Source organism: Mastigoproctus giganteus, chromosome 9 (assembly GCF_048544385.1).
Source record: "Mastigoproctus giganteus isolate SK-2022 chromosome 9, ASM4854438v1, whole genome shotgun sequence".
Classification (NCBI taxonomy): Eukaryota; Metazoa; Arthropoda; class Arachnida; order Uropygi; family Thelyphonidae; genus Mastigoproctus; species Mastigoproctus giganteus.
The window spans coordinates 73616004-73639237 of record NC_143583.1 but is presented as its reverse complement, the minus strand read 5'-3'; the positions used below and the strand labels follow the sequence as shown (position 1 = coordinate 73639237).

The window sequence follows — 23234 nt, the reverse complement described above, 5'->3', positions numbered from 1 at the left end:
CCACCTAATTTCCTGGAATTTCAGTAGCTAGGACCATATAAAAAAAAAAAAGAAAGAAAGAAAAGAGGTGCGCTAGAGGTTGGGTCAGGCCAAAGGAGTTTTAAGTTATACAGTGGAATTAAGAATTTTGGGTGTAGGGCTAGGATAATTTTGACATGGGATGATCTGGAGGTAGTTCACAGTTTCAACATTTCTTATTAAGTTGTTTGGACCTGACTACTAAACGGAACTGTTAGGTATTTCTTTTGGTCTGGGTGCACCGTGAAAAAATTACTGAGACACTAAGGGCGCCCTGAACCGAGAAAGTTTGGGAACCTTTGACATAAAATACACAATGAAGAAATGACTGTTGTGGAAATATTTGAACAGCGTTGATTTTCTCTTTCCATCAGTCAATTTCCGATAGCCGACAACAATCTTCTCTGGGCCCTGGCAAAATAAATATCACAGAGAACCTCAAACCTTTTGTTTGAGGTTCTCTGCGATACGAAAGATTTCATCAAGTTCTTTTACCGTTATCTCCTTCGTGGTAACATTTTCATCTGGCTCATTTAAAAATTTGAATTTTTAAACTAAATTTTTAAGCTTAATGCACGATTCAAACTTTTTCAAATATCACATAAAAAAAAAGATTGCGTTAACTGGAAATTTGCATTGTGTAAAGTGAAAAGTGGTATAATTTTTTCAAATAGCGGTAACTGAAACATGCGTTAATCGAACTCGTGTTATGCGAGACCTGGCTGTATTATGTTGTAACGAAGATTTTTAAATGAGATTTATATTTTTTATGTCAGATATATAGATATAAAATACAACTTATATTGCTTTCTTTTTTTTGAAATACATGTTTGGTTGCATAAATATTAGGTATTAGAAATGTATAAGGGGTAGTTTTTTTGAGCAAAATTTATTTTGTGAATGGTAAAATTTGAATATACAGTAAATCCTCATTAATCTGGACCCCTGTAATCCGTACGTTGCTTAATCCGGAAAGCTCTAAAAAAATTTAAAAGTGTAAAATTCAAATGACGATTGCACTCAAAGGTCATATATATTGTGTCCGAGGTCATTGGGTCGTGATAACTCACACTGCACAAACAACCTGTTCCCGGCTGCAGTTCATACAGTTGTATTTTTAATGTAAATACAATATGTACATACATACATATATTTACTACATATTTTTAATGTAAAATAAACATATTTTTACTGATATCCACGTACATTATGTTGTTTAAATAAGCTTTACCGACATTACAAAACGTATTTCATATAATCCGGACTTTCATTAAAACGGACACCTCTCAGCCCCTATTAGCCCGGTTTAATGAGGGTTTAATGTACAAGTAAAAGTACATTTCCGTACTTATTTGATGACATTGATATTTTTTGTATTTATCCCATTGTTGCATGAGTTAGAAAATATGCTCTTCTTAAAAGTAGTAATATAGCCACTCCCCGACTTATGTAAGGGTTGCATTCTGTGGAACTCTACGTAAGTCGGAATTTCCCCTAGATGCTTATGCAGTACTCGCAACTATGCAAAAAAAGAAATGTTTGACGAACATCTAAATAGAATTATTTATTAATTTTTTTTTATCTCATGTGCTGGAAAAATTACAAAAGTGTACAAAATCACAATTTCAAAATTATAAAATTACAAAAAAAGAGAGGGGAGAGGCATAACTCAGCAAGTTTTACCTTTTTAGTATTAGCATTAGTAGAGGCATATGATGCAAGAAAGCAAGCTTATGCAGCATCAGCCAAAAAAAAAAAAAAAAAGCATTGTTGCCAGAATCAACGTCTCCATGATAAGTATGCCGCTATAGAGATTTAAAAGGGGCTTTTTCTGACACATCACAAAATTTCTCTGCAGCTGCAGAATTGGTACTGGCGATGTCACCGCATACTTCAATGCTGTGGAAACCAGCATGATAATTGAACCTATTAAACCACCCATTGTTTGCCATGAACTTGGATTGGGATTCGCTTCTGAATCTGATTTTCCATCCTTATTATTAATAGCTTTTCCATTTCTGATATAGCGCCTGAATGCTGTTTTGTGATCACTGTTCATCTTAAATGTGTTGATCCTATAACATGTTCTTTTATATGAGCTCTGTCCTTTATAATAGTATTCACTGTTGAAGCAGTGGGACCTAATTCCCTTGCAATAGATGACAAACTTTCTCCTGCTTCGTACTTCTTAATCATTTTCATCTTCTGAATCAATTTTGTTTTGTTCCTAGCACTGCCACCACTTGCATTTTCTTTGGTTGCTTTCTCTTCATCATTGTAATAAGTAAATAGGAATGAAGAGAAGATTCTGAAAATTTATTTATGATTTTTATATTGAAGATTTCAGTGAAGGTGAAATACATTTCACCATAATAATGTAAAATCCACACAATTCTAGTTATCGGTATTATCACAAATGCAATAAGATCAAGTTTACTACCCATGTATAATAGATTGCACTAACAGAAAAATCCAATAAACTGGAAAGTGCAAATTGTTTTTATTGTTTTATGGTGGAGACCTCCAGAAGTGTTCTTTAGAAAACACAAAGGAATTCAAGATTCTGGTAATGGAACATATGATAATGATGAAAGTGTACGATCTTTTATAGAGAGATAAATAGTTTAGTTATATAGCGAAAATTTCAACTTCTCAGATCTTTGAGCGAATTACCAAAAAAAAAAACAATGTGTTATTGGGTTCACATTGCTATATTTTCACAATATCTCCATTTATTCCTACAGGATACAAAATACACTTCCACGATTTTTTTAAGTTTGCACCAGCCGGCATGGTGCCTCCCTAGCCAGGTGGGCAGGAGCAGCAGTGCGTAGCACACGCTTCTTGATTAGACCGGGGTTCGAGCTCATGACCACCGAATACGGAGGATGCGGAAAGGTCATGGAATGACCACCGCATATTCCCGGAGCAGTATGGCCTTAGTTGCTAATGCTCCTAAAAACCAAATAACAACAACAACAGCACCGGCCGGCAAAAATTTATAAAGTCAATTTACGTAAGTTGAGTATTACTAAGTCATGCAGTGCCTGCAGTAGTAATGGCAAATTATGTAAGAAAGCAAGCTTATGAAAGCATCAGCAAAAAAAAAAAAAAAAAAACCCTACATAATTATTCGTACCATTCGAGGATTTGTCTAGTTCTTCCTTGAATAAATTAATTGATGGAAGCCTGTACCAACAATCAACCACCCACTCGCTAAAAGCAAACTTCTGTACATCTATCCTGTGCTGAAATCATCCTTCCTAAACTTGAATTTATGCCCCCTATTGTGTAGTCTTAGCAATTGGAAGAATGCTATTAACATTTAGCTTACTCAATCCATTCAAGGCTGTAAACATCCCAATCAGATCTCCCCGCAGCTGCCTAGTCTTGAGACACTACAATTTGCAGAACTGAATCCTTTCTAGGTAACAGCACCCTTTTGTTCTTTTTACCAGTCTGGTTGCCCTTCTCTGCACCCATTCCAGCAGATCTACATCCTTCCTAAAGTGGGATGTACAGACCTGTATACAGTACTCAAGATGCGGCCTAACCATGACCTTATACAAAGGGATAATCACCTCCTTATCCCTGCTAGCAAATTTTTTGTATATCATTGACAAAACTCCATGAGCTCTCCTAACAGTGTGCATTATAGCCTGAGATGCTGATGGACCAACAAAACTAACAACAACACCATCTCCTAGCAGCATGTCTGCACTGTCCAGAGAATTTCATGTCTGACTGCACGCATTTATACCCAGGTCTTTTTCATTTTCCACTAATCTGGAGTTATGGGGGTTATTGCTATCCATATGCAGTTTTGTCAATGTTAACTTCAACTGCCATTTCTCAGCCCATTCACCCAATTTTCCTCGATCTTGTTGCAGTAGCTCACCCTGATGACTGTCATTAATCATCTCGCAAACATTTGTATTATCTGAAAACTTAGGCATTAAGCTCAATATACCTTTGTCAGTATCATTAATAAACATTGAAAACAACATCGGAACCTGCACTGAACCCTAGGGAACTTCACTAGTAACATTAGTCCATGAAGAGCCATGTCCATTGATAACTACTCTCTGTATTCTTCTACTTAACCATTCCTTTATCCAGTAGTAACTTGCCTTTAATGCTGCATTGCTCCACTTTGTACAGTTGTCTTTTATGTGCAACAGTATCAAAAGCCTTCCTGAAATCCAAGTATATGCTGTCATAATTATTTTTTGCCTCCAGTTCCTTAGTCACTGCATCATAGTAGCCTATCAGATTGGTTATACAAGACCATCCCTTAACAAATTCATGCTGTGATTGCAGTATAATTGCATGCCTGTCCAGATGATCCTTCATTACTTCTTTAACCAGTGATTCCATTATTTTCTTTGGATGATTACTTTCTGGCCATTCAACCATATACAGTAACACCTCCAGTTTGGCTTCAATCAGTACAGGATTCATTCTAGCGGTTTGTGGTATGTAAATGGTTAAAATTAGAAGAGAAACTTGAAATCTTCAAATGCCATGAAGAAGGTGCTTTGTTTGCCAAACTCACACAAGACAAAGGAATAAATGAATCATCTATAAGAAGAATTGTAAAAGAAAAGAATCAGTACAAAGAGTATGGAATAACTACCAACTCTTTTGCCACAAAAACAATTGTAAAGAAAAGGAACTCTCTAATAGTAAATATAGAATTGCTATTGATATGGTTAGAAGATTGCAATCAGAAGCGAATCCCATTAAGTCAAATGGAAATTCAAATGAAAGCTGAGCCTTTTTTAACTTTAACTTAAACGCACTTAAAGAAAATGTAATGGAAGAAAATTACAGAGCAGGGCAACTGATGAAATGTTTTCAGCAAGTTGCGGTTGATTCTTTCATTTTAAAAAATCTTGGGGATTCATAATGTCCGTATTGTAGGCGAAAGTGCAAGTGCAGGCAAAGATGCTGTCAAAAAATTTCCTAAAGAATTTATAGAAATTATTGGGAAAGGTGGGTAAAAGATGATAAAATTTTTAATGTTGTTGAAATGGTCATTTTTTGAGAAAAAATGCCCTCTAGAACTTTTCTATCAGAAAATGAAAAAACTAAACCAGATTACAAAGCATCGAAAGATCATCTGACACTTTTGCTGTGTGGAAATGCATCTGGAGATTTTAGACCAAGAACGGGCATATTAGGGAGCAGAAGAAGTCCAAAGCGTAAAGAAGTCCAGAGTGTAATGAAGGAGCTAGTAAAGTTTGAGAAAAAGAATTTCCCTTACAAGAACTTGAAAAAATGTTTAGTGCAGTGGAAACTGCTTAAGACTTAAATATGAATCATGATCCAGATGTAGAGTTTAGCATTAATGCCTGACGAGTGTTAGAAAATACCATTCAATGTTACCGAGAACTCCACAAAGAAAAGAAGAAAAACAAAATGGTGCAACTTAGATTAGATAGATTTTTCTTTAATAATTAAAATTTTCTGGCTTTTATTTTTTCAAAATAAAATTGTCGGTTTTCCTTTTTCAAAAATTAATTGATAAAGTTTATCAATTAATTTTGATCTTACTCTACCTCATTACTATTTGTATTTATTATATTTCTAACTAATCATGCATAATTATTTATACTATAAAAAATCTTATGATAACCACATATCATTTTCCCCATTGAAACTATTCCCCATTTAGTGCTGATTCAGTCAGTGCGTAGTTTTTTACAAAGCATTAACTGCATTGTGCAAGGTATTGCTGTATATGTGGTAGTTTGTGTCTCCCTGTAGAATTGATGAAATTTCTTTCCAGCTAGACATTGTTTGTGGCATTAAGTTAGTGGCATTGGATGCTAATTCTGGCCCTATGGGAAGTGTGGCAAAACTCTGAGCTAAAGGTCAAAATTTTTTGTATACAGCATTGTCTACAAAACAGTGTGCAATTTTCAAACCTAATTTACCTAGCATGAAAAATATACTTTTGTTTGTACATTCAGCTTTTAGTGTTGTAATCATTTAGATTTTACCATTCATCAAATAAATGTTGTATATAAAAGTAAAACATTATTGATTACCTATATATATATAGTAGCAATATTAAATTGTTAAAAAAAGCAGAAAAAGGAAAAAAAACAAAAGTAATCATATGTTTAATGCTCCAAAATGTGCAGTGCAGCAGTAAAGGAAGCAAAAGGATATAAACAAAGTGTGGTTTGTAACATGAATATAGTGTCTGTGAAAATGGAAATGAAAAATACAGAAAGTGCCTGAACTAAGAGAAGTTTAAAGGATAGTAGAAACTGGAAGTAAAGTAGTGATGAAAAAGTGAAAGAATTTGAAAAACCTAGTACAAAAATGAACTGGGACTAAGGAAGCAAACAATATACAAAAATAATTTTGTAAAAATAAATAAAAAAATAAATAGATAAATAACACTATTCAAATATGGGAGGGCAATTTTAGCAAGAGGTGGAATCATTCCTGGCTATGCAACATTTTTTTCATTTACCGTATTAAGATTTTGCATTTTTGCCATCCCTTGATTCGACCTCTTGCTAAAATTGCCCTCCCATATCTGAATACAGTGTTATTTATTTGTACAAAATCAATTTTGTATATTGTTTGCTTCCTTAGTCTCAGTTCATTTTTTACTAGGTTTTTCAAATTCTTTCCCTTTTTTACCACTACTTTACTTCCAGTTTCTACTGTTCTTTAAACTTCTCTTAGTTCAGGAACTGTGTGTATTTTTCATTTCCATTTTTACAGACACTATATTTATGTTACCAACCATATATATATTGTGTATTGTAATAAAAAATTAACTGCGGAAGTGATTTGAAAATTTATATACATTTCTACATTAGATAGTATGAATCAGAGCTTTAATACTCAATATGTTCTACGTTGATAATAATATTAGTCGCGACTGTCGTGATCACAGGAATTTTCATTCCTGTGATCATGACAGTCGGTCGAAAAGCATTGTCAGCTTCATGAAGGAAAATCGTTTTGAATATTTTCGTTAGATTCTTTTAATTGCGTTAATTTGAATTTTAATTGTTTTAAATTGATTTTGAATTGTGTTAAATTGATTATTTAATTATTTATATTTTACTTTAACATACCGGTAAGTTGTCGATTTTTTTCATTTTTTCCGTTTTAATTTCTGGAGGGTATCATACGGAAGTGTTCTACGTACTATATTGAGGTAAACTCCTCTTGTTAATTTACTAACATTTCTACATTGCATTACTGTCTTAGGGAGACTTTGATTCTTTCACTGACATAGACTGGCTTTTAGCTAGCAGTTTCAGTTATATCAATGCTTAAAATAATTTGAAACTTGAATATATATATATATATATATATCTCTGTGATCTTTACTAAATGAATAAGATTTTCACAGCAGGTTTTGCCAGTTCTTAAAATTCTGTGTGGTGTCATTTAAAGAGATGATGAAATTATTTTCCTTTTCATTTAAGCATTAGGCAGGTTATGTCAGTTACAGAGGGCAGTATCCTTAGCACAAGAATTGCAAGAATGTGATGAGTGGAAAAATGGTGATGATAGTGCACACAGTAATGATATTAAACCATTTCTTCTTCATCCAGTATCAAAAAACTTGTATTTAGAAATTAATGCATCTGGAGGAAAACTAAAGCCATGTTTGAGGTAAGCAGTAAGAACAGCAGGAAAAAGTTTTTTCATATAATACAGATTTATCCTTGTATATCATTAATAGTGATATATATATATATATATATAATATTAAGGATAATATAAAGAACCATTAGAATAAGCAAATCAATCCAATAATAATACCTTCAGGGACCTAAGAAAACGCAAAGAAAAAAAAAAAAAAAAAAATTATTATCGCTTTTTACCGACAATCTAGATGACTTCAGCTGGGGCCAACCACCCAGAATGAAGGCAAAAAACAACAAGAGGTTCTCTGTTTCTGTGATGATCAATATATGCTAAGTAATTTAAATCTAAACCAAATATAAACCAGTATAGGCCGAATGTAAATCGAATATAAATAAATCGAAAGATGATAATAAAAGTTAAGAAAATTTAGAAATATTAGAATCAAAGGTAAGAAATATAAGTAAAATATAAATGTAAGCATATATTAATCATCGTTGACCCGACAGAGAACGTAATTTAATGATTAAAATAAGATTAAATATATAATACATACTACATATTGACTGTATCTAGGACATAATGTAATAGTCGTCAAAATAATATGTGGTGCCCCCTATGTGATGGATACGGTAAAAATAAATAATTAAATTAACGCATAGAGAAACATGCAGATAGTAAGAAGAAAAACTAAAGGAATAGGAATAATAGAACCTGAACTCCACAAAGGCGAAAAATAGTGGTATAGATAAGAAATAGTTTCTCCTACGTCCTCGGATTGCCCTAATAATTTCGGAGAAATAAAAATAAAGAGTGTAGGACAGTTTAAAGACATTACAAGATATAAGTTGTGGCTCGGGTATGCCCGGGATCGCAAACCCGTTCCTATAGTAGGACCCTGAGTTGAATTTGCATGTTATCTCAGCGTGAACTTAAGTAAATTTAAATGAATTTAACTATATACAGTAAACCCCCGCTATTCGCGGTATCTGTATTCGCGGTATCTGTATTCGCGGTTTCGGGTATTCGCGATCACCGATTTAATATAAAATGAAACCTAAAAAAATGTGAATTTTAAAGCGCCGTGAATATTTTCCGCCATAAAAACATGGGCATGGCTAAAATTATCTTTCCCGGTCAAAACAGCGCTCAGTGGGTGGGGGGAGAGGGGTGACAAAATCGCGAGCGTGAATGTTTCTCGCTAATCCTTGTTCAGTACAGTATGTGTTATGCGTTTGTCATGGAAGGTTTCGTCTTTTGCTTTTAATTTATATGTTTATAAATTTATCAATTTATAAATTGATATGCTTACAAAAATGATAAATCTACCGTTTTGCAGTGTAAAACAGACTTTTTCGAGTGTGTTAACGGAAGAAAGTGACTTTATTGTGGATAAGTTCTTTCTAACCCATACAAAAATATGTCTACGAATAACAAGAGAAATGTGAAAATATCAAAGAAGGTGATGACATTAGCGAATAAAATTGAGTTAAATAAAATTTCTAATGGTGAAAGTGTTTCCTCAGTGGCAAAACATTATAAAATCAATGAGTCAACGGTACGATCAATCAAAAAATCGGAAGAAAAAATCTGCCGTAGTGTCCGTGAAAATGCGCTAATTGTTTCAAAAATTTGCTCTGTAACTCATGATGTTAAATTAGAAAAAATGGAAAAAACTTTAAATCTGTGGATAGAAGACCGAATTCAAAATAAAATTCCGTTAAGTTCACTCATCATTCGCGAAAAGGCCAAACTCCTTTATCAACACTTTAGCGAAACTGGTGATAGCACTGGCGGGATGTTTTTTTTTGCTAGCAAGCAAAGGCGCTGGTTTGAAAGATTTGTTTGAAATTTCTAATAAATATTACATTTAATATTAAATTGTTTCTTATTTTCATTTCGATGCCATATGCTTGCATTTCAGTATCTACTGTCTATATACATAGTCATATATTATGAAGGTACATATAATACATACACAGACAAAATTTTAGACTAATTTTTCTGATATATTTCATACTTTGGAGCGGAACCCCTTTATTACTATGGGAGCCATAACTCAGTATTCGCGTTTTCGGTATTCGCGACATTTCTCAGGAACGTAACCCCCGCGAATAGCGGGGGTTTACTGTATTAACTATATATTAAAAAAAAAAAAAAAAACAAATGATACACTGTAATTTGCAAGCCGGTGGGTACAAGTTTTCTACGCCGTAAGACACCAAGAATGCAAAGTATATCCTATTTACATATATACGTGGCACTAAATATAACGATTATATTGAAAATTATATTAAAACAATAGGTTCAGAAAACAAATTTTTGAAATTAATTATGTTTATCGCTTTCCTGAAATGATATTTCAGGTAAGCGATAGGGAAATTATTATTGAACAACCTGCCGTACAACGCTGTTAAGCCCGCTGAACAATTTTTATTACTATTGCAGATATAAGCAATCCTTAGACATTGCGATAAAATTATATTAGCATGCACTGATTTTGATGTATTAGATTTCCAGTTTGTAAGGCTGACTACGTTAAAATTAAATGCATCTCTTTTATTATATATGTTTACGTCTATATTATTATTATGGAATATTTCTATGTGAAGATCCAGATAATTTGCTATAGTATCGGAACTATTAGTTTTTTCCAATACAAGTTCTACTGGATATAATTTACTGTAATCCTGGACAAAATGTGGACAATTAAAAACACATATATCATCTATGTATCTATATATAAGTAGGTTATCTTGGAATTCTCTTTCTGTATAATGTAGATAAAGGTTTGCGATTATGCTTGATGCTGGACTTCCCATAGGGGTGCCAGTCACTTGTAGGTATAACAATGTTCCGTCGTATACATAATTATTAAAGATGCATTTTTATTTTCTAAATATAGTTTCTGGAGGACGACTTTTAAGTTATCAAGATTAATGCTCGTAAATAGACTGTTAAAGTCAAATGTTTGCATTTGATGAATATTGTTATTTTTTAGAGCATTTATAATAGGTAAGTTATTATTTATTATAATAGTTTTATTTAAGTTATTTAATATAATTTTAAGTAACTTTTCTAACGTTTTTCCGGGAAATTTAGCATAACTATCTCTACATGATGTTATGAATCTAAAAGCAGTCGGTGTTTTATGAAATTTGGATATGCCATATATAAATGGATATTTTAGGTTATTATACTTTAACTTTAATTTTTTATGCAATGCAATTAATTTTTTGATTATTATATTAGAGGAAGATGTTATCTGTTTAATTAATTGCATTGCATAAAAAATTAAAGTTAAAGTATAATAACCTAAAATATCCATTTATATATGGCATACCCAAATTTCATAAAACACCGATTGCTTTTAGATTCATAACATCATGAAGAGATAGTTATGCTAAATTTCCCGGAAAAACGTTAGAAAAGTTACTTAAAATTATATTAAATAACTTAAATAAAACTATTATAATAAATAATAACTTACCTATTATAAATGCTCTAAAAAAATAACAATATTCATCAAATACAAACATTTGACTTTAACAGTCTATTTACGAGCATTAATCTTGATAACTTAAAAGTCGTCCTCCAGAAACTATATTTAGAAAATAAAAATGCTATAAACGTTGATTTAACCTATTGGGATTCTCTAATAAAATTATGCATCTTTAATAATTATGTATGTGACGGAACATCGTTATACCTACAAGTGACTGGCACCCCTATGGGAAGTCCAGCATCAAGCATAATCGCAAACCTTTATCTACATTATACAGAAAGAGAATTCCAAGATAACCTACTTATATATAGATACGTAGATGATATATGTGTTTTTAATTGTCCACATTTTGTCCAGGATTACAGTAAATTATATCCAGTAGAACTTGTATTAGAAAAAACTAATAGTTCCGATACTATAGCAAATTATCTGGATCTTCATATAGAAATATTTCATAATAATAATATAGACGTAAACATATATAATAAAAGAGATGCATTTAATTTTAACGTAGTCAGCCTTACAAACTGGAAATCTAATATATCAAAATCAGTGCATGCTAATATAATTTTATCGCAATGTCTAAGGATTGCTTATATCTGCAATAGTAATAAAAATTGTTCAGCGGGCTTAACAGCATTGTACGGCAGGTTGATCAATAATAATTTCCCTATCTCTTACCTGAAATATCATTTCAGGAAAGCGATAAACATAATTAATTTCAAAAATTTGTTTTCTGAACCTATTGTTTTAATATAATTTTCAATATAATCGTTATATTTAGTGCCATGTATATATGTAAATAGGATACACTTTGCATTCTTGGTGTCTTACGGCGTAGAAAACTTGTACCCACCGGCTTGCAAATTACAGTGTATCATTTTTTTTTTTTTTTTTTTTTTTTTAATATATAGTTAATATATAGTTAAATTCATTTAAATTTACTTAAGTTCATGCTGAGATAACATGCAAATTCAGCTCAGGGTCCTACTATAGGAACGGGTTTGCGATCCCGGGCATACCCGAGCCACAACTTATATCTTGTAATGTCTTTAAACTGTCCTACACTCTTTATTTTTATTTCTCCGAAATTATTAGGGCAATCCGAGGATGTAGGAGAAACTATTTCTTATCTATACCACTATTTTTCGCCTTTGTGGAGTTCAGGTTCTATTATTCCTACTCCTTTAGTTTTTCTTCTTACTATCTGCATGTTTCTCTATGCGTTAATTTAATTATTTATTTTTACCATATCCATCACATTAGGGGGCACCACATATTATTTTGACGACTATTACATTATGTCCTAGATACGGTCAATATGTAGTATGCATTATATATTTAATCTTATTTTAATCATTAAATTACGTTCTCTGTCGGGTCAACGATAATTAATATATGCTTACATTTATATTTTACTTATATTTCTTACCTTTGATTCTAATATTTCTAAATTTTCTTAACTTTTATTATCATCTTTTGATTTATTTATATTCGATTTACATTCGGCCTATACTGGTTTATATTTGGTTTAGATTTAAATTACTTAACATATATTGATCATCACAGAAACAGAGAACCTCTTGTCGTTTTTTGCTTTCATTCTGGGTGGTTGGCCCCAGTTGAAGTCATCTAGATTGTCGGTAAAAAGCGATAATAATTTTTTTTTTTTTTCTTTGCGTTTTCTTAGGTCCCTGATGATATTATTATTGGATTGATTTGCTTATTCTAATGGTTCTTTATATTATCCTTAATATTATAGACATTATGGGTGTATTGCATGATTGCTTGCAACTGCATTGACTCATAAATATTATTTACATATTAGTTACAGTTATTGTCGTTTTTAACTTTCTTTCTTTACTTTTTTATCAATAATTATAAATAAATATATATATATATATATATATATATATATATATATATAAAATTGTGTATATTAAATATATGCCTGCTTATATACGTATCAGGCTGTTTACAGGATCTCTTTTATGAGCTTAAGTGTATATCTATTACCTCTTTATTAAGATTGAAAACATGGCATTGCATTTATTTATGATGTTAAGACAGATCAATGAGATGCCATTATTTTTGATCAATTTTACAATTTCTTTATAAAATAAAACAGTGAGCTTTCATATATCATATAGTAAAATACTACTTTTTATGCAATAATCAATCATATTTTAATCTGGATATAAATTTACATATCCATAATAAATAGTTAAATATTATTTTGTGATATAATGAATAATTGTGATATAATTAATTCATTAAATATAACTAATGTGATATTCAATGAATATCACATTTTTATTTGCATATTATTATGCCAAAAGTTACTGGTAGCAACACTCATCATGCTTTAGTGACCATTCCATATGGTGTACTAATTGGTAGTCCCATTCGTGGCATGCACATAGACATATATACCATCATCATCATCATTTTCTTCAGCCATTGTTGATTCACTGCAGAATGAAGGCCTCCTCAACACATTTCCAGGAACTATAGTCTTGTGCTTTCTGTTGCCATTCTGTTGAACACAATCAAATTTCACAATTTCATTGATCCAGCTCATCCTTGGTCTTTTTCCTTGGATATCTGGATTCAAGGGGTGTTCATTACAAAATTCATTTGGTCCATCTGTTGTTAGTTCTTGATATATGACATGCCCATTTCCATTTTAAAAGCTTTGTTCTTTCAATGATGTCACAGATCTTGGTTTGTTGGTGAATCCATGCATGTTTTTCAGTCTCTTTTGGTTATGTTCAGAATTCAGTTCTATACTATCTTTGGCAACCATATGTTAGGGCAAGAAGGATACATTGATCAAAAACTTTTCATTTGAGACAGTGGTAAGTTTGTCTCGAAAACTATAATAAGCTTTTCAAATGTTTGCCATCCCAATTTTATGCACCATTCAATTTCCATTATGATGTTTCCATCTATTGAAATTTCATGTCCAAGGTAAACATATCTTTCCACTTCTAGTTCTTGTTCATTGACCATGATTTTCTTTGATCTAGTAAATTTGTTGAACATAACCTGTGTTTTTTTGTTATTAATCTTAAAACTGAACTTCTTGCTCTCATGTTACAATTCTTCCAGATCATTGGCAAAGAGAATGATATTATCTGAAAATTGTAAGTGGTTCAGGTAATCTCCATTTATCTTGAGTCCTTTATTTACTCTCAGTTATTACAAGATTGTCTACCTTACTACATCTCTGGCATTCCCCTTCCTGAATAACTCCTCATGTGTGAATGTAAATGCAAAATATTCATTTAGTTTGTTAGCTACCAGAGCAGGATCATCAACAGTTAAACCATCGATATCAAGTGGACCAATCTGATTCATCCCCTTCCTTCTAGAGTTTACATAAGTAAAGAACTCTTTGCTGTTTTTCTTTGCATCCTTTGTCAAAGATTTCTCGTAATCTGCCTTTGCCTGCCTAACCTCCTATGAGATTGGTTACAGACCAGCCTATATCTCATAGGCTTCCACGTGACCTCTTAATTTATATGTATCCCATGCATTTTTCTTCTGTGCCACGTCTCATTATTTCATCTTACATCTTTGAATGCTTCCCATTTTGAATTTGCTGTTGGTAACCTCATCAGTTGGTCCCATCGTATAGAATTTAAATACTGTCTCAGGCCACCGTAGCTACTTTTATGAAAGCAAAAGCCCTTCCCCAAAGGCAGGCCGTCCTGAGGAAGCAAGGAGTGCATTGCACCCAGGCAGCAATGTTCAAGGGGCACCTGAAACTTACATACACATATTGAAGAAAATTTTAAAAGAGGGGTTGGAAAATTTCAGTTGGCATCCTGCACAACATACCTTAGGAATGCCCTCCCCTTCCCTTTACCCCTGATGGTAGTTACCTCTTTGAGTAAATTCCACTTCAGCACACTGTGATCACTGCCACCTAGTGGTTTCTTTTTCTGCAGATTCTTAATGCATGATGAATCACCACTTATAATCAGATCAAGAGTATTGCTCCCTCTAGTTGCCTCCTGAACATGCTGCCTTCAACCTCTTTGAGTAAATCCCACTTCAGCACACTGTGATTAGTGCCACCTAGTGGTTTCTTTATCTGCAGATTCTTAATGCATGAAGAATCACCACTGATAATCAGATCAAGAGTATTACTCCCTCTAGTTGCCTCCCGAACATGCTGCTGTAGAAAACAATCATCCAATAAATCCACAAAAGCCTTGCTAGTGTGTGAGTGACCAACCCACAAATTCCAGTCAATGTCTGGGAAATTAAAATCCCCCATTATATAAGACACTCTGATTTACTGGCCCTCTCTTCCTTAAGGAAGGAAGGAAAATCGTTTTGAATATTTTTGTTAGATTCTTTTAATTGAGTTAATTTGATTTTTAATTGTTTTAAATCGATTTGAATTGTGTTAAATTGATTATTTAATTATTTATATTTTACTCTAATGTACCGGTAAGTTTTTGATTTTTTTCGTTTTTTCAGTTTTAATTATTTTATTAAACTTGTTATTATTTTACTAATACTTGAATAATAAGTTTATGCTTAATAAATTTATTATTCAAGTATATTATATACAAATTAAGTATATTAACTGTATGTTAATATACTTAATTTGTTTTTCTTATTCCAAAAACATTACTACTAAAGCAACAATATCAGGAAATATTTTTTTAGAGTACTGTACTTTTCATGTCCTTTTAATTTTCAATTTTTCCCGATAGCAAAGAACAACCGTCACCTATTTTTTTACAAAAAAAGCACTGGTTACAACCCAGTTGAATTGAGCCACAATGAAAATTTTCTATTGTGTACTGCATATGATAATGTTATATGGCATCTTTAAATTAATTATTTCTGTTCACTTCTCCAAGAATTGCCACTTGAATCGCAGAGAATTCATGTATTTATGCTGTTTAAAAAAAAAAATTGCTAACAATGCAAAATGCATAATTTTCAGTCACTGTGTATAGATCCAGTTTAAGAGTTAATGAAAATGAGTATGATTTAGAGAAAAAATAATTTTGAATTGGAGGACTGAAAGAAAAAATTAACTATTCTTAAGGAATTTACAATATAAGGTAGTGAGAATATTTAATTTCTCACATATAAAAAAAAAGTACTGGAGTTTCATTTTTGCCACCAAAATAGTTATGGATCTTGATATATAAAATTATATATATATATACAGGGTGTCCGTAAATAATGTTTCTGATTTTGATATTTTTTAATTCAGAATTACTTCAATCTATACTCATGAAACACATACCAGCTGAAAGATCAATTCAATAAGTTTTATTAAAATTGGCACTTGACTGCCAGTTTTTGCATTCTACCTGCTATGCAGCACTACATTCATCCGAATGGCAAAATGGCGACTGGACAGGACAGGACAGAAAGCATTTTATGTGTTAGCATTTCATGAATCCTAATGTGATGCCAATGGATTTCTTTTAGTGGGGTTATGTGAAGGACAATGTGTACATCCGTCCACTACCAACGACACTGCAGGAGCTGAAGGCACAGATCATAGAGGCCTTTGGTAAAATTGATCATAAAATTGAAGCACAGCATGTGGCCAGAGGTTGAATATTTCTAAGCTATTGTTTGAGTTACTCAGGGTGTCCACATTGAACTTTACCAATGACTTTATGTACCCTCATAAAACTTATTGAATTGATCAAAAATATCAAAATCAGAAACATCATTTATGGACACCCTGTATATATACAAAGTATATATATAGACAGATAAAAGGAGGAGTGTATATATTTTGTAATCTATGCAAAAAAAAAGCAGCATCTCTCTCTCTCCAGCATATCAATCATTCAATAAACTTTTTAATATACTAGAGCTACATATTAAAGTGCTTGTGTGGAGAGAGAGAGAGAGAGAGAGAGAGAGAGAGAGAGAGAGAGAGAGAGAGAGAGAGAGAGAGAGAGAGAGAGAATGCCCAGTGTGTCTAGAAACTTTGATAACATTGGTATGCATTTAAGAAAAGTTCTCTGATGTTTTACAGCTGATCAGTAATCAAACTACATTTTTAATAAAATTTTCAATAGTTACAGTCAGTTCCCACTATAACACTCATTTTAGCAATGCGAATTTGCTTCAGTGCGACTGATATATTAGGGAACAATGCAAGTATAATGCGATTTTCGTGTTGGCCCGCACACAATTTCATCTGCAAGCAAACACCATGTGAACGCAAAATCCGGCACACCAAGCTGAACGGAGCAACCTGCATTGCAATACATACAAGTTTACAATGCTTAAAAAATGTCAAATGTGTGAGAGCTGTATTTCCCATTTACTATAGTTGTAATGGTCAGGGACACACTGTTGTCATTCGCTGTATTCACAAGGTAACAGGTGTATTGTAGGCCCACTCATGTTTTTCAGTTTGAACAGAAATTTCATGAAGCATGATAGCGTGAGCTGAGGAGCACATTTCTGGAGGTCACTACCATAAAACAGTAAAAACAATTTGCAGTTCCTGGTTTATGGCTTTTCTGTTAGTGCAATCTATTATGAACCAGTAATAAACTCAATTTTATTGCATTTGTGATAATATCAATAGCTGAAATTCTGTCGTTTGTTTGTTTGTTTGGTTTTTAGGAGCATTAGCAACTAAGGCCATATTGCTCCAGGATATGCGGTGATTATTCCCTGACCTTTCCGCATCCTCCGTATTTGGTAGTGGCGGGCTTGAAAACCTTCTAATCAAGAAGCGTGTGCTAGGCACTGCTGCTCCTTCCCACCTGGCTATGGAGGCGCCCTGAAATTCTGTGGATTTTTATGTTATTATGGCCAGATGCATTTCCCCTTCCATAAAATCTTCAATCATATAAAAAACTTAAACAAATTTTCAGAATCTTCTCTTCATTCTTATTTTTTAAGCTTCGTAAACTCGTTACTCCATATCTCACTTGTGTGATTTGTGCGTGCCATATTCGTCGTTATTGATTGCTGTTTTTTTTTTTTTTTTACTGTTTTAAATTTTGCAATCCAAAAAAAAAAATTGTAAGTGAACAGAAATATGAATAATATGCATATATTACAGTATCAATTAAGCTAAATACGTAAGCGTACATATCTCCGAACAATGCAAGGTATCTTGTCAAGGTAAAGTGCTATATTTACTGTAATATTTATTTATTTATTAGAAGTTTAAGATGTTTAAACGTGTTAGCAATTTTATTGGGTTTCTAACTTTTTTTAGTGTTTTACTTAGCATTAGTAGAGGTATATGATGCAAGAAAGCAAGCTTTATTAGCATCAGCTAAAAAAAAAAAAAAAAAAAACCTTTCCCATTTCCTTCATCCAACGTGGAGATTTTTAGGAACACATGTACCATGTCATAGCAGAACTGACTGTGGTTGATATTATTTGCTCTTAAGAAAAATTAAAAAAAAATTTTTTAAATTCTTTACTTATCAGACTGAACATTTTCATTTGGAGTGCTCTGCTCCTATCCCTATTTTTCCCATAAGCCCTGTTGTTTTTAATACACAAAATACCATAATGTGGAGATTTTTAGGAACACATGTACTGTGTTATAGCAGAACTGAGTGTACTTGATATTGCTCTATCACATCAGAAATTTTTACAAATAAGAAAGATTAAAATATTGTTGCTTTTTTTTTTTTTTTTTTAATTTTTACAGCTTTTACAGATAAGTTATTTTTATATAAAAATACAAATAAAAAAAAATGTAAAAACAGAAATATCAAAGATTGCATCATCCTGCCAAATATAAGTGGCTGAAAACTGGATTTCTTATTTCATTAGACTGGGTTAAATATGTGCCTTTTTGACTTTCTCAGGCAGCTAGGAACTGGTGGTTGTTCCTTTTTTTTTAGCATCCAGCAGTATTCAGTCATCATATTGACATTCCATCCCCATTGATACTTTTTTTTCCTAACTTCTTTATATCCTGATAGAATCTTTTCCCCTGCCCTTCATTTAAACTGCTTAAATTTTCTGGGAAATTGTTGAGATGAGAGTGCACAAAGTGTATCTTAATACTCATATTGCAGCCTAGTTTTCTGGACGTCTCCAGCATGTCACTCATAATCACCTCAATCTGGATGTTTATGTTTTTCAAAAATTTGTGTACCACATTTTTAAAGCCAGTCCAAGCTTCTCTTTCAGTTTGGTTTGTGGATTCTTCAAATTCAGAGTCTAGTAGTAGCTTATTGATTTGATTTTTGAATTTTTTGAAAACAATTTCCTTCTTTATTCACACTTTGGATGAACTGTTTCATTAAACCTAGCTTTATATGCATAGTACTCTGTTTGTATCAGTACTTTGTTACACTCTACTAGCAACTCATCTTTAATGATCTTTGAACTAAAATATTGTTCACACTTCCCATGCCCAGTGTTCACTTCTTGCTTGACTATCCCACTCTCCCAGAAAACTGGGCTTATTTGTGTAATCAGGTTGTTGGCTGACTACTAGATCAACAGCTTTAAAATCTCTATATACTAACCATCTATGAACCTTGTACTGAATTTTTTCAAAAAGAAGCTTAACTTTTTGTAGTTTTCTTTTAAGTGTGCTGAATGGGCTACAGGAATGTATGCATACTTGTTTTCATTATGAAGGAGAATGCCTTTGAGGCTTTTCTCAGAGATTAGTGGTGCCTCCGTAGCCAGGTGGGCAGGAGCAGCAGTGCGTAGCACACACTTCTTCATTAGACCGGGATTCGGGCCCATGACCACCAAATACGGAGGATGCGGGAAGGTCAGGGAATGACCACCGCATATCCCCGGAGCAATATGGCCTTAGTTGTTAATGCTCCTAAAAACCAAATAACAACAACAACAGAAATTAGCGAAGGGAACAAAATGGCTCTCTTGCCAGGAAAGGTATTCAGTTCTGTAAATTGCATCGTCTGGAGACTAGCACCTGCAAGGAAATCTTATTAAGGTGTCTAAGGATTTGAATTGATGAGCAAACTCAGTCAATGGAATCCTTCCTCTTGCTGAGACTACACACATGATGGAACATAAATCAAAGTGAGGACAGATGGTTGCAGAATAGAAGTTTGCTTTCAGCCTGCGTGTAGTTGATTGTTGGAACAAACTTCATCTGGTGGTGTAGAAGTGGGTAATTTGAATAAATTCAAGGAAGAACTAGACAAACTATTAGATGTGATGGGCAGGTGATATGGAGAGCATTTTTATTTACTTTTTTTTGGCTCATGCTTTATATACAGGGTTGTTAAAATTAAAGTATCCCTATGTAGAGAGCTCTGGAGCGAGTTCTAAGGCTTGTACTGAAGAGAAATTTGGACAACAGGTACAATAAAGAATGCGCTCGACATTTATTGAAAAAAAAAAAAGAAATAGTTACAAAATTTGTCACTATATGGCACTGACATCCAATACAAATCACTTGAACAGCACTACAATTGTTCAATGTGTCCTCCATTTTGGTCAACAGTAGTTTCCATTTGAAGAACAGCATTTTCTACAGCAGAACATAACATGTCAACTGGAATAGCCAGCACGTGATGTCTAATGCTGTCCTTCAGATCTGCCAGAGTTTGACATCCTTCCCGATACACCTGGTTCTTCAAAAAAAACCCCACAACCAGAAGTCGCATGGGGTGAGGTCCGGTGATCAGGGTGGCCAAGATGTCTGGAAACAATGACTGATGACCAGTTCGTCTGTAACGTGTTGCCTTAGCAATCTTTGGACACAACGGTGGATGTGGGGTGGTGCACCATCTTGCATGAATATGGTATCCTGAAGGCACCCACGTTGTTGCAACTCTGGTATTGCAAAATTTGCCAACATTTCATAATATTGCTGTACAGTGACGGAACATGTGTGGAGTCCAGTCGGTGTTACCTGTTAAAAAAAATATGGCCCAATCATGAATGTGGTCATAAATCCACACCACACTGTCACTTTTGGAGAATGCAACGGGACCTTTAGGATAACTTGAGGGTTTTCTGTTGCCCAAATGCAACAGTTGTGCATATTCACTTGTCCATTTAAGCAGAAGTGGGCTTCATCACTCCAAAGAATGGTCCATGGTCAAGTGATATCCACTGTCATTCGGCCAGAAACTGAAATGCGTATGTGAAATGGATATCTGCATCACCATGCTTTAGCTGTTGTAGCATGTGCATCTTGTAAGGATAGTAGTGTAACACTTGATGCATTACTAGCCGTACAGTGGAATACGGCATGTCCACTTCACGAGAAACAACTGGCACACTTGCACTATCACATGGAGATTGATTTGATAAATCCATGACAGCCATAGCCACATTATCAACACGAGAGAAGTCCACTCATTTTCGACCTCTACCTGGTTGAACACCAAGATGTCCTGTCGCTTCAAATTTCGCAATCATTTTGCGGACAGCACAAACAGTCCACGCCTTATGCGCTTCTGATGCCAGAATTCTCTGATAGCCATAGCTGTATTGTTGCTGTTCTGATAGTATAGCTTCACTAATAGCACCTTTTCCTGCAACGTTGTTGGCATTGCTGTTGTAGTGCAGGCAAACATCTATTGTATGATTTTGAAGAGACTGCTTTGCTTTTATACAGTACAGTAGAACTAAGTAGTGGTGCTGTGGCAATAACTTACGATTATACAAGTAACATAAGTTATTTGCATAATCGTAACTAAGATAGTTACGCGCCATACAGTGACAAATTTTGTAACTAATTTTTTTCCCCAATAAATGGGAAGCGCATTCTTTATTGTACCTGTTTTCCAAATTTCTCTTCAGTATGAGCCTTAGAACTCACTCCAGAGCCCTCTACATAGGGATACTTTAATTTTAACAACTCTGTACTTGCTTTCATGAATCATTTTCTACTACTAATAGTAATACCAACCATATCAGAACCAGAACTACTTGAAATCTAAGTATAAACAATATCAAAATGGATTTTTTGCATCCAGCTCCTTTTTTACTGCATCACTGTAGCTAATCAGATTTGTCTGATAAGATCTTCCCTTATCAGATCCATGCTATGACCCTGCATTACTTCTCTGACCACTGATTCCATTATTTTTCTTTGAACAGAAATTAAGCTTACAGGTCTATAATGACTCTCTTTGATCCCTTTTATGAATAGAGGAGACATTTGTCCATCTCCGATCTGTAGGAAACTCCCCTGAATCCAGAATACTCTCATAATTATGACCATTGGTTGATTTACTTCTTTTTCTGCTTCTTTTATACTTGGTTAAATTCTGTCAATCTCAGGTGCCTTATTTACAAGAGCTGCTTAATAACACTTGATTATAATTTTTCATGAACATCTGTACTGCTTGCTATTTCTAGCAAAGCTATGGAATTTAAGACCAAACCAAGATGCATTACATAGCAGCTGTGCAGTTGACTTGTACGCATGGTCTGACCTTGGTTGTTCTTATACCTGTTCAGTTTTGCCTGTGTAATAATGGATGTACCATGCGAGGAACAGCATGCTGATCTTAAATTTTATTTCCATCTCAAGAAAATATCAGCTGACGCATACGAAATGTTAAAAGCGACTTATGGTAAAAATATGTTTCCATATAGGACAGCTCTCAGGTGGTTTAGAATATTTAAAGATGGAGGCGATTTAATTACAAAAATCAGTAGTCATTGAGCTCCAACCCCTGCTGCCACTACAGAAACCATAAACATTGCTTCTGTAATCATGAGAGAAGACTTGTATAACTTTAAGGCAACTGGCAGAGATATTAAGAATATCAGTAGGAAGTGTGCACAGTATTCTGTTCTCCCTGACCATTTGCATATGATACATGTTTGTGCACACTGGGTTCCAAGACTATTCACATCTGAACAGCATTGAGTTCACATGGGGTTTATTAGGAACTGCAAAAGATGGTTACTTGAAGATGGTGAATTTCTGCACAAGGTGATAACGTGGATGAGACTCATTCATCATTTTGACCGAGAGATAAGTAAGAAAGCTCTGTTTGAAAGTCTGTCATTCCCAACACCAAAAAAGGCAAAAGTTGTGACTTCTGCAGGAATGGTTTACCAGCATGTTGTGCCATGTCATACAACTGTTATGGGACCTTACTGCAGAACTATA

General features: G+C 33.5%; 1 protein-coding gene across 1 annotated transcript in view; it reads left to right on the top strand.

Annotated features, from left to right (window-relative positions):
* Nucleotides 1-23234, top strand: part of LOC150080449 (JNK-interacting protein 1-like) — a 200220-nt gene that overhangs the window by 53908 nt on the left and 123078 nt on the right. The window contains exon 4 of the mRNA XM_090381228.1: nt 7479-7668. Coding sequence (XP_090237354.1) covers nt 7479-7668 — 190 coding nt within the window. The remainder of the gene's footprint in view (nt 1-7478; nt 7669-23234) is intronic.